Raw genomic sequence first — 13273 nt, 5'->3', positions numbered from 1 at the left:
CCACCTCGTGGGTAGCTGGGCTGGGCTTGGTATAGCTGGCCTGTTGTCAACATGGAGCCCTCCAAAGGAAGCCCCATTTGGGTCATATGGGCTGAGGATGAGGGACAGGTGGTCCCCCAAGGGAAGCTGAAGAACTGTTAGCAGAAACAGGGAAAATAGATGGCTGATGGGCCAGTAAAACCCCCAACTATTGGCCACATAACTTCTGCCTTGTGGCCGTGGCGAGGGGTGGGGGTAAGTGTAGTGAAGGGGTCAAGGCGTGGGGTCTGGGGTTAGACCACCCGGACTCAAATCCTGGCTCCATCTTACAAGCTGTGTGATCTTGAACAAATTTCTTAACCTTGCCATGCCTCAGTTTCTCTCCTCTGTAAAATAGGGGAGAGAACAGTACCTGCCCTACAGCGTTACTTTGAACATTAAGTGAATTAATATGCATGAGTAACTGACCCTACTACTAGGCTCAATAAATAATAGTTATAACTATTTTATTTTTGTTTTTATGTTTATTTTTGGGGGACGGAGTCTCACTCTGTCACCCAGGCTGGAGTGCGGTGGTGCGATCTCGGCTCGCTGCGAGCTCCACCTCCCAGGTTCATGCCATTCTCCTGCCTCAGCTGCCCGAGTAGCTGGGACTACAGGCACCCACCACCATGCCCGGCTAATTTTTTGTATTTTTAGTAGAGACAGGATTTCACTGTGTTAGCCAGGATGGTCTCGATCTCCTGACCTCGTGATCCACCTGTCTCGGCCTCAAAAGTGCTGGGATTACAGGAGTGAGCCTCCGTGCCCAGCCCAACTACTATTTTTATAATAGTTTTATAACCCACATTTTAGGCCAGGCCCAGTGGCTCATGCATGTAATCCTAGCACTTTGGGAGGCCGAAGTGGGCAGATCACTTGAGGCCAGGGGTTCGAGACCAGCCTGGACAACAAGGCAAAACCCCATCTCTACTACATATGCAAAAATTAGCCAGGTGTGGTGGCGTGTGCCTGTAATCCCACCTCCTCAGGTGACCAAGGCACAAGAATCACTTGAACCGGAAGGCGGAGGTCGCAGTGAGCCGAGATTGTGCCACTGCACTCCCGCCTGGGCGACAGAGGGATACTCTCTTAAAAAACAGCAACAAAAACAAAAACCCACATTTGACAAGGAATGCAAATTCAATAATTATGCCAACATTTACTGGGCCTTTCTCATCCCTGTATGTGTCAGGCACTATTCTCAGCACTCTGCACGTTAAAATTGCTTTAACCCTGGCAACAAAGCCATGAGAAAGGAACTGTTATTTTCCCCTTATTTTATTTTTTTAAGAGATGGAGTATCACTAGTTGCCCAGGCTGGTCTTAAACTCCTGGCCTCAAGTAATCCTCCCACCCCAGCCTCCCAAAATGCTGGGATTACAGGCATGAGCCACTGCGCCCAGCCTTCCCTCTCATTTTATAGTTGCTGTAACCTGCCCAGAGAGGTTAAGTAACATCTCTGAAGTCACAGTTGGTGAGTGGCAGAGCCAGCAGTGTGGGCCAGGCCCACCCCACGTCACTCTTATTGCCTCATCAGAAATGGTGATCGTCACTTCCCTCCCTGCCCACCTCTCCTAAGCCTGTTTCCCCAGCCCTCGGCAGGTCCCAGTGAAAGGCACCACCCAGGCACCTTAGCATAGAGATCTCAGCCAACCGCCCTCTGAGCTCTTCCTCACTCCCACAGTTGACTGGTCACCTGCCTTCCTGAGTCAGTCTTGGACACAACTGTGGGAATGTGCCTCTCTCTGCCCTCCCGGTGCTGGGTCCCAGACACTGTGGCCCTAGATTCCTCCCTCTCTCTCTGACTCCATCCTGTCCCGCTCCTAACATGACAAACGCTCCAGAAGCAGCAGCTGCAGAATTTGGAAAATGTGAGCCGCATGTGGACCCCAACACCAAACTGCCTGGACTTGAATGTCAGCTCAGTATGTGGCTGGGTATGCTACTTAGCCTTTCTGTGCCTCAGTTTCCTCATCTGGAAAGTGAGGACAGTAAAATAACCACATAGCATTATTGGGGGATTAAATGAGTTAACGTATGGAAAGTACCTAGTGCAATGCCTGGCACGTACTAAACATTATAGGAGCACTTTTTTAAAAAAAAGGCTTTTGGGCTGGGCGCGGTGGCTCACGCCTATAATCCCAGCACTTTGGGAAGCCGAGGCAGGTAGATCACCTGAGGTCAGGAGTTTGAGACCAGCCTGGCCAACATGGTGAAACCCCATCTCTACTAAAAATGCAAAAAATTAGCTGAGTGCAGTGGCTCATGCCTGTAATGCTAGCTACTCAGGAGGCTGAGGTAAGAGGCTGAACCCAGGAGGCAGAGGTAGCAGTGAGCCGAGATCATGCCACTGCACTCCAGCCTGGCAGACAGAGTGAGACTCCATCATTCATAAATAAATAAATAAATAAATAAATAAATAAATAAATAAATAAAAAGGCTTTTGGCCAGGTGCGGTGGCTCGCTTAATCCCAGCACTTTGGGAGGCCGAGGAGGGAGAATCACTTGAGGCCAGGAGTTTAAGGCCAACCTGAGCAACATAGTGAGACCCCCATCTCTACAAAAAAAAAAAAAATTTAAATAACAAAATTAGCCTGGCATAGTGGTACACACCTGTAGACTCAGCTACTCCGAGGCTGAGGGGGAAGGATCACTTGAGCCTGGGAGTTTGAGGCTGCAGTGAACCAAGATCACACCACTATATTCCAGCCTGGGTGACAGAGTGAGACTAAAATATATAGAGAGAGACTGGTTTTTTTGTTTGTTTGTTTATTTATTTTTGAGACAGAGTTTTGCTCTTGCCACCCAGGCTGGAGTACAATGGCGTGATCTCCACTCACTGCAACCTCCGCCTCCTGGGTTCAAGTTATTATCGTGTCTCAGCCCCCCAAGTAGCTGGGATGACAGGCATGCACCACCACACCTGGCTAATTTTTGCTTTTTGTTGTTGTTTTTTGTTTGCTTTTGTTTTTGTTTTTGTTTTTTTGAGACAGAGTCTCACTCTGTCGCCCAGGCTGGAGTGCTGTGGCACTACCTCGGCTCACTGCAAGCTCCACCTCCCGGGTTCATGCCATTCTCCTGCCTCAGTCTCCTGAGTAGCTGGGACTACGGGTGCCTGCCACCACGCCCAGCCGATTTTTTGTATTTTTACTAGAGATGGGTTTTCACTGTGTTAGCCAGGATGGTCTTGATCTCCTGACCTTGTGATCCACCCGCCTCGGCCTTCCAACGTGCTGGGATTACAGGTGTGAGCCACCGCGCCCGGCGTAATTTTTGCATTTTTAGTAGAGACAGGGTTTCACCACGTTGGCCAGGCTGGTCTCAAACTTTTGACCTCAGGTCGTCCGCCACCATAGCCTCCCAAAGTGCTGGGATTACAGGCATGAGCACTGCACCTGGCCTAGAGAGACTTTTTATTGATGAATAGTTTTAGATTTACAGAAAAACCACAGCCTCCAACTCCTGGGCTCAAGTGATCCTCTTCCTCAGCCTCCAAAAGTGCTAGGATTGCAGATGCGAGCCACCGTGCTGGCTTTTGCTCTGTGCTTTGGAAAGGAGTCACCAAATTCAGACTATGCTCAGGGGAAGGAGAAGGGAGTGGCCGGGGAAAGGAGCACTAAGCTCCACCCCTCCTAGTGAGAAGAATATATATTGTTTGGAATTCTTCTGTAAAGGAAGACTTGTCTCTTCTCCTCCATTTACTTATTTATTCCATCATTTATTGACACAGTATGGACTCCTATAGATTTAGGTTGTAATCCAGTTCCATGTTATCTATTCTCTTGCTTAAATTCTTCTAGCTTTGGCCACTCTGTCAGTTGGCGCCTGTATGCCTTTGATATGTCCTCACCTGCGTGGGTTTTTTTTTTAACTTTTGCCTACTTTCTGGCACTACAGGATACTCCCGCCCTGGAATCAGCCATTTCTCTAAAGAGCTCTGTTTGGTTTTTTGGTTTTTGGTTGTTTTTTTTTTTTTTTTTTTTTTGAGATGGGGTCTCATTCTGTTGCCCATGCTGGAGTGCAGTAGCACAATCACATGCCTGACTAATTTTTTTTTATTTTGTAGAGATGGGGTCTCCCTGTGTTGCCCAAGCTGGTCTCAAACCCCTGGCTCAAGCAATCTTCCCACCTCAGCCCCACAAAGTGCTGGGATTACAGGAGAGAGCCAACACGCTTCGCCCAAGCTCTGGTTTTTTTAAATTGAAGAATGGTATTTAGAAACCAAGATCTGGGCTGGGCCAGGTGGCTCATGTCTGTAATCCCAGCACTTTGGGAGGCCAAGGTGGAAGGATTGCCTAAGCTCAGGAGTTTGACACCAGCCTGGCCAACATGGTAAAACCCCATCTCTACTAAAAATACAAAAATTAGCCTGGTGTGGTGGCACGCACCTGTAATCCCAGCTACTAGGGAGGCTGAGGCAGGAGAATCACTTGAACCTGGGAGGCAGAGATTGTAGTGAGCCAAGATCATGCCACTGCACTCCAGCCTGGGCAATCTCCAAAAAAAAAAAAAAAAAAAAAAAAAGAAAGAAAAATAAAATTTAAAAATAAATTTTATTTATTTTTAAAAGGAACCAAGATCTGGGCATATTGAAGCATTGTTATTACTATGGTGGTTGTTGATTCGGGGATTATCCAACTAGTTTCTGCCCTGGAAAGTCTTCCCTGACCTCTGACCACACAGTACCACTGTTGTTTTACTGCTTCCTGCTAGGATGCTCTATTTCCCAGTCTTTTCTGGAGGCTTGCTGGTCTCTGTCTGTATTCCTGGCCCCTGGCCCAGCAGAGATTTCTGTAAGGAAACACCTGGCTCTGGAACCAGCGGCAGCCAGTTCTGGGAGCAGCCTCTCCAGGTGAAAAGTATTATCAGCAAGCAAATGGTTGGCACGCACGTGGAGACCAAGAGCACCTCGTGCGGGCAGGAGGGGATCCGGCCACACCTCATGCAGCCTCCTGCTCCTAGGCTGCATCTGACCACGACAGCTTCTTGGGAACACTGTGTCCCCGCGCCCTGGGGCGAGGTCTCTCCTTCAAGAGCAGTGCCTGGATTGAGCCGGTTTGCTCTGCTCTGTTCTTTTCCTGTGGCCACAGCCCTGATCCCACACGGTTTATAGACTCCACGGTGCCTGCCCAGAGCTATTTCTTCCCTCTGGGGCTTTGCCCGTGTTGTGTCCCTGCCTGGTAAGCCCTTTCTCCTCCCCACCCTATAGACTTAGCTATCGCTTACTTGTTCATAAAGTCTCAGCTCAGGCCTCGCCTCCTCCAAGAAACCTTCCCTGACCTGCTCCCCGCTCTCCACTGGGACTTACGTGTCGCTTATCTCTATAGATGCTCTTATCACCTATTGTAATTTATTCATCAAATATTTACTGAGTGTCTGTGTGCTCTGTATCACACCCTGGGCACAGAGCTGTGAACAGTAGCAGCCAAGATTTTTTGAGTATTACAGTATGCTAGGCATCCACCCCTTGCCACGGTCATGTAGGGTGACTGCCAGCATTATCTGGTGTTACAAATGGGGAAAGTGAGGCACAGAGAGGTGAAGTCACCATCCCCAAGCTCACCAGTTGCCTAAGAGACACAGCCAGAATTGAAATCAACCAGGCTGGCTCTGTGGTCTGTGCTCTTGATCTCTGAGCTCTTCGCCTTCTAGACAGACAAGGTCATGCTCCCTCCCCGGGCTTATGTTCTAAGCAGGAGACAGCTAAGTGAGCAATTAAGTCAAGAAGATAATTTCAGGGCAGGCACAGTGGTGGATGCCTGTAATCCCAGCATTTGGGGAGGCTGAGGCCAGAGGATCCCTTGAGGCCAGGAGTTCAAGACCAGCCTGGGCAACATAGCAAGACCCCACCTCTACAAAAAATTTTACAAATTAGCTGGGTATGGTGGCACATGCCTGTAGTCCCAGCTACTCAGGAGGTTGAGGCAGGAGAATATCTTGAGGCCAGGAGTTTGAGGCTGCAGTAAGCTATGATCACACCATTGCACTCCAGCCTGGGTAACAGAGTGAGACCCTGTCTCTACCAAGAAAAAAAAAGCGGGGGGGAGATGATTTCAGATTCTGATGTATCTGATAAAGAAGATAATCAACTGGTGGAAGGGCCAGGTGCAGTGACTCACACCTGAAATCCTAGCACTTTGGGAGGCCAAGGCGGGTGGATCACCTGAGGTCAGGAGTTCGAGACCAGCCTGGCCAACATGGTGACACCCTGTCTCTACTAAAAATACAAAAATTAGCTGGTTGTGGTGGCACATGCCTGTAATCCCAGCTACTCGGGAGGCTGAGGCAGGAGAATCACTTGAACCCAGAGGGCAGAAGTTGCAGTGAGCTGAGATGGCACCACTTCACTCCAGCCTGGGTGAAAGAGCGAAACTCTATCTCAAAAAAAAAAAAAAAAAAAATAGCTGAGCGTGGTGGTGCGCGCCTGTAATCCCAGCTACTCAGGAGGCTGAGGCAGGAGAGTCGCTTGAACGGGGAGGCAGAGGTTGTAATGAGCCAAGATCGTGCCACTACACTCCAGCCTGGGCGACAAGAGTGAAACTCCATCTCAAAATAAATACATACATACATATAAATAAACTGGTGGAAAAGATCTAGAGTAACTAGGTAGAAAAGTCTATTACTATTAGTAATAAAGTACTATTAACTAATAGTTCAAGTCCATCATTTTGCAATAGGGGTTCAGGGGAGGCCTTAGAGCAGATAAAAGCTGAAGGATGGGGAGAAGCCAGTGTCTGCAGAGCTGGTTAGAAACTATTCCAGGCACAAAAGACAACAGCGGCAAAAACCTTGAGCTTGGAAACATCTAGAGTGTTGCTGGAGTGTAAGGAACGAGACATAGAAGGCCAGCATAGGGACTTTGCACTTTATTCTGTGAGTGACAAGAAGCCTTTGGAGGGTTCTCAGAAAGGAAGTGCCATAGTCTGACTCGCAAATTTAAACAATCGCCCTGACCGGTGTGCAGAAGGAAGACCTTAAGGATGAGTAGAGGCAGAGGCTCCAGCAAGAATCCAGACATGAGATGCTGGTGGCTTGGGTCAGGGTGGGCGTGTCTGAGGTGGAGACAGGTGGACAGACCAAAGTCACATCTTGGAGCCCGGCCTGGTGGCTCACACCTGTAATATCAGCACTTTGGGAGGCTGAGGTGGGCAAATCACCTGTGGTCAGGAGTTCAAGACCAGCCTGGCCAACATAGTGAAACCCCATCTCTACTAAAAATACAAAAATTAGGCGAGGCACGCTGGCTCACGCCTGTAATCCCAGCACTTTGGGAGGCTGAGGTGGGTGGATCGCCTGAGGTCAAGAGTTTGAGACCAGCCTGCCCAACATGGTGAAACCCCGTCTTTACTGAAAATACAAAAATTAGCTGGTTGTGGTGGCAGGCACCTATAATCCCAGCTACTCGGGAGGCTGAGGCAGGAGAATCGCTTGAACCCGGAAGGCAGAAGTTGCAGTGAGCTGAAATGTCACCACTTTATTCCAGCCTGGGTGAAAGAGTGAAGCTCTATCTCAAAAAAAATATAGCTGAGCGTGGTGGTGCCCGCCTGTAATCCCAGCTACCCAGGAGGCTGAGGCAGGAGAATTGCTTGAACCCAGGAGGCAGAGGTTGCAGTGAACCAAGATCATGCCACTGCACTCCAGCCTGGGTTACAGAGTAAGACTTTGTCAAGAAAGAAAGAAAGAGAGAAAGAGAGAAAGAAAGAGAGAAAAGAAAAGAAAGAAAGAAAAAGGAAGGAAGGAGAAGAAGGAAGGAAGGAAAGAAAGAAAGGGAGAAAAGAAAAGAGAGAAAGGGAGAAGGGAGGAAGGAAGGAAAAGAAAAGAAAGGAAAAGAGAGAAGAAAGAAAGGAAGGAAAGGAAGGAAGGAGAAAGAAGAAAAGAAAGAGAAAGGAAGGAGAGAGAAAGAAGAAAGAAAGAAAAAGAAAGGAAAGAAAAAGAAAGAAAGAAGGAAAGAAAGAAAGAAAAGAGAAGAGAAAAAAGAAATAGGAAAATTACATCTTGGAAGGAGACGGGGGTTGATAGGATTCCACTCTCTGTCCTCAGCCACACTGGAAGCTACAAAAGGCAGCCCTGTCTTGTTTTGCTTGGTGTCCTTAGCCCAGCACCCACCTCAACAAACATTGATTGGGTGGAAAAATGTGGTTTCTTCCTGCTTCCCCTTGCACCACGGAGGAAACCCAAGCTCAGAGGTTGAGTAAGCAGCTGAAATCTGTTGACAGTGGCAGAGCTTGGGGCAACCCCCATATCCCATTTCACAGCCTGTCCTGGACCCAAGTCATTCTGCAAGGCCACGGACCGAGACAAAAGATACAGGAAATGGCTTTCTTATCTGAAAACGTGGGAAAATAACACCTGCCCTCGTGGGGTTATTTTGAGAATTAAATGAGATCATGTACACAGAAAGATTCAGCACAGGCCTGGCCCATAAAAGTCACTCAGTGAAAGTTTGCTGTAGAGCATAAGGGCTTCAAAGACAATACGGCATGGCAGGTGACGTTTTGTGTGTATGTGTTATTTGATGTACTTATTCTCATTCCTTCTGGTTTTTATTTTTAATTTTTTACAATTTATTATTGTTGTTTGATACAGGGTCTCACTCTGTTGCCCAGGCTGGAGTGCAGTGGTGCAATCACAGCTCACTACAGCCTCAAACTCCCCAGCCTCAGGTGATCCTCCCACATCAGCCTCCCAAGTATCAAGTAGCTGGGACTACAGACACTCGCCACCATGCCTGGCTTTTTTTTTTTTTTTTTTTTTTTTTAGAGACAGGGTCTCAATTCGTTGGCCAGGCTGGTCTCAAACTCCTGGGCTCAGTCGGGCGCAGTGGCTCATGCCTGTAATCGCAGCACTTTGGGAAGCCAAGGTGGGTGGATCACCTGAGGTCAGGAGTTCAAGAGCAGCCTGGCCAACATGATGAAACCCCATCTGTACTAAAAATACACAAATTAGGCCAGGTACGGTGACTCAAGCCTGTAATCCCAGCACTTTGGGAGGCCGAGACGGGCAGATCATGAGGTCAGGAGATCGAGACCATCCTGGTTAACCTGGTGAAATCCCGTCTCTACTAAAAAAAATACAAAAAACTAGCCAGGCGAGGTGGCGGGCACCTGTAGTCCCAGCTACTCGGGAGGCGGAGGCAGGACAATGGCATAAACCCGGGAGGCGGAGCTTACAGTGAGCTGAGATCCAGCCACTGCACTCCAGCCTGGGCGACAGAGCGAGACTCCATCTCAAAAAAAAAAAAAAACAAAAAACAAAAAAACACAAATTAGCCAGGCGTGGTGGCAGGTGCCTGTAATCCCAGCTACTCAGGAGGCTGAGGCAGGAGAATCGCTGAGATTCTCCTCAGCCTGGAGTGAGATCACACCACTGCACTCCAGCCTGGGCAACATACCGAGACTCTGTCTCAAAACAAACAAACAAACAAACAAAAAAACCTCCTGGGCTCAAGCGATCCTCCCACTTTGGCCTCCCAAAGTGCTGGACTTACAGGCATAAGCCACCGTTCCCAACCTCCTCTTGTTTTTAATAAATGAAAAAAGAACAATATAAAAACATCAAGAGATATTTTTTAAAGCTGCTTACTTTGGAGACTTGAGAACATGCACGTTGACCGGACAGGGTTTGATGAACTCCAGCACACCCGTCAACAGAAGAGGCAAGGAGGAATCTTCCCCTGAGCCTTCTGGTGGGCCCAGGCGTTCCTCGGCTTATGTCTGAAGGCCCCTGCCTCAGTCTTCAATGAACTTCTCCTCTGCATCTGTCTCTCTTCTGTGTCTTCTAAGGACACTTGTCATTGAATTTCGGGCCCACCTGGATAATCCAAGATGACCTCATCTGGAGATCCTTAGTCACATCTGCAAGGACCCTTTTTCCAAATAAAGTCACACTTGCAGGTTCTGAGGGTGAGGACATGGATGTGCCTCTTTTGGGGTGTATGTGAGACAGATGAAAACATCTAAGAAAGCTCTTTTTCGTTTTGTTGTTGTTGTTGTTGTTGCTGTTTTGTTTTTTAGAGACAGGGTCTCACTCTGTCACCCAGGCTGGAGTGCAGCGGTGCACTCCAGCCTCGAACTCCTGGTCTCAAGCAATCCTCCCACCTCAGCCTCCCAAGTAACTGGGACTACAGGCATGCACCACCACACCTGGCTAATTTCTGTATTTTTTGTAGAGATGAGGGTCTCACCATGTTGCCCAGCCCTGTCTCAAACTCCTAGCCTCAAGTGATCCTCCCACCTCGGCCTTCCAAAGTGCTGGGATTACAGGCGTGAGCCACCAGGCTCGGCCAGAAAGTTCTTTTTCATAACTCACGGCTAAACCAGAGAGCCTGAGCCCCAACTCCAGAGAAATTCCCTTCCCCTGCTTTCCCAAGGGAGCCTGGGAATCCCCTCTCTGGTTTTTGCAAGAGGATGGACAGAATGACCTGTTGCTCGCCTCTCCCTTTCGGAGCCCCTCCAAGGAGGAAACGAAGGGTGGAAAGCAGATAGTCGGGGAAGGCATTGTCTGTGGTGGAACCTGCCCTGCAGCTGATGCTATTTCTTTTAGGAACTTCACGTCCATCTTCTACCCTCACTATGGCAACTGTTACATCTTCAACTGGGGCATGACAGAGAAGGCACTTCCTTCGGCCAACCCTGGAACTGAATTTGGTGAGTTTTGGTTTATCCCGGGGCCAGAGCCAAGAGGATTTAACCACCCCTATGATGTGGGACTGAAATACCATCAGCTGTTGCAGGGTGGGCCTGAGGGGGGACTAATGCGGCATCAAGCGGAGTGACCACTACTGAGGCTCTGCTGTGTGCCAGGGGAGGCCAGGCCAGGCGCTTCTCCAGCCATTCCCTCCTGCAATGCTCAGAATCCCTGGGGTAGCAACTGGTATTCCCGTTTTGCTGATGAGCAAAGTGAGGATTTGGAAGCAGCACAGCTTCGTGGTCAAGAGCTCAAGGTTCAGCCAGGCATGGTGGCTGATGCCTGTAATCCCAACGCTTTGGGAGGCCGAGGTGGGAGGATTGTTTAAGCCCAGGAGTTCGAGACCAGCCTGGGCAATAAGGTGAAACCCCATCTCTTAAAAAAAGTACAAAAATTAGCGAGGCATGATGACACGTACCTGTAGTCCCAGCTACTCAGGAGGCTGAGGCAGGAAGATCACTTGAGCTGGGGAGGTCAAGGCAGCAGTGAGCCATGATCGCACCACTGCAGCTCCACCATTTATTTGCAGGGTGTTCCTGAGCTCCAGAGCAACCTTCTCAAAGCCTTAGTCTCCCCATTCATACATTAGTATATAGTAGCAGAGCAGAGCATTTAGTATAGTAAATCAAATCTACCTTGTGAGCCATTATGATGAGTAAATAGCATATGCCTTGTGAGTCATTATGATGCAATGTGGTAAATTGTTTCAACTGCCTAGGAAGTAGGAAATGCTCCATATACGCTGAGTATTCTAAGCAGTTTTTAAACAACTTGTCCAGGATCATGCAGTTAATACATGGACCAAAAGACATTGCATGTTCTTACCTGTAAGTGGGAGCTAAATGATGTGCACAGGTGGACACACAGTGTGGAAGGATGGACATCGGACACTTACAGCATGGGAGGGTAGGAGGCAGGTGAGGGGCAAGAAATTAATGAGAACAGTATATAGGATTCCAGTGAAGGTTACACTAAAAGCCTAGACTTCACCACTGTACAATAACTCCATGTAACAAAAGTGTGCTTGTACCACTCACATTTATACAAATTTGAAAAAGAAAAGAAACACGTAACACTTAGTCTCTTAGTCCCTCTGCCCCTCTGGTGTACAGTTTTGGTTTTTTGTTTGTTTGTTTGTGACAGGGTCTCACTCTGTCGCCCAAGCTGGAGTGCAATGACATGGTCACGGTTCACTGCAGCCTCGACCTCCTGGTCTCAGGTGATCCTCCCTCCTCAGCCTCCTGAGGAGCTAGGACTGCAGGTGGCTAATTTTCTGTAGAGATGAGGTTTCCTCCTGTTGCCCAGGCTGGTCTCGAACTCCTGGGCTCAAGCAATCTGCCCTCCTTGGCCTCTCAAAGTACTGGGATTACAGATGTGTTCCACTGTGCCTGGCTGTACAATTCTTAAAGAAAGACAGAGACACATAGAAGCTGAAGGAGTCCATGGAAGTGAGGAAATGGGGCATGGGGGATGACGGCTCCCCCTCCCTCGGGGCTCAGGTGTTGCACTGACCGCTAGAGAAGGGCTGGCGGACTCAGGCTGGCTGTGGTTTTTGGGCTTGTGAGCCAGGCACAGGTGGGAGCGGATCCCTCCTCCCATCTCTCAGGTTCTGATCTCTGCAGCCACCAAGAGGCAGGCTGTCATTCAGCGACCGTCAGGGCCGCTGGCCAAGAGTGGGGCAGGTGAGCTGAGTGCCTTTCACTTAGCCCCCGTGCTGCTGAGAGCACTGTCACAGAGGTGCCAGTCAACTTACTTCCAGATGCAGATGATTATAGTCAGGCAGCCAGCTGCTGTGTAAGAAGCCCAGCAAAAGCACTTCCTCACTGGAAGACCTCAGACAAGTCCTTTCATTTCTCTGTGCCTCAGTTTCTCCATCTGTAAAATGGGGACAATACTAGTACCTCCATCATGTGGCCCTTGTGAGCATCCAAGGAACTCATGTTTCTTTTATTTTATTTTTGGAGATGGAGTCTCGCTCGCGCTCAGGTTGGAGTGCAGTGGTGTGATCTTGGCTCACTGCAACCTCCGCCTCCCGGGTTCAAGCGATTCTGCCTCAGCCTCCCAAGTAACTGGGATTACAGGCATGCGCCACAATGTCCAGCTAATTTTTGTATTTTTTCTTCTCTATTTTGATACAGAGTTTTGCTCTGTCATCCCGGCTGAAGTGCAGTGGTGCAATCTCAATTCACTACAACTTCTGTCTCCCAGGTTCAAGCAATTCTCCTGCCTCAGCCTCCCAAGTAGCTGGGATTTCAGGAGCCTGCCACCATGCCTGGCTAATTTTTGTATTTTTAGTAGAGACGGGGTTTCACAATGTTAGCCAGGCTGGTCTTGAACTCCTGACCTCAAGTGATCTGCCTGCTTCAGCCTCCCAAAGTGCTGGGATTACAGGTGTGAGCCACCGTGCCCGGCCAAGGAGCTCACATTTAATGAAGCCCTTAGCAAAGCACCCAGCAGACCGCAAGTACTCAACCAGCCCTTATTGTCCTAACCAGACAGACTCAGCTCCACATAGCTCAGGACTGTGGTGCGTGGGAGACTGGGTCCAGTCCCTTCCCTTGATAAC

General features: G+C 49.0%; 1 protein-coding gene across 3 annotated transcripts in view; it reads left to right on the top strand.

Annotated features, from left to right (window-relative positions):
- Positions 1–13273, top strand: part of SCNN1B (sodium channel epithelial 1 beta subunit) — an 87194-nt gene that overhangs the window by 62670 nt on the left and 11251 nt on the right. For all 3 annotated transcript variants that reach the window (XM_003916672.4, XM_009196153.4, XM_017953254.3), the window contains exon 5: positions 10564–10667. In XM_003916672.4, coding sequence (XP_003916721.2) covers positions 10564–10667 — 104 coding nt within the window. The remainder of the gene's footprint in view (positions 1–10563; positions 10668–13273) is intronic.

This window comes from Papio anubis, chromosome 18, assembly GCF_008728515.1.
Source record: "Papio anubis isolate 15944 chromosome 18, Panubis1.0, whole genome shotgun sequence".
Classification (NCBI taxonomy): domain Eukaryota; kingdom Metazoa; phylum Chordata; class Mammalia; order Primates; family Cercopithecidae; genus Papio; species Papio anubis.
The sequence above is the reverse complement of the archived record's forward strand: the minus strand, read 5'-3'. Positions and strand labels throughout refer to the sequence as shown.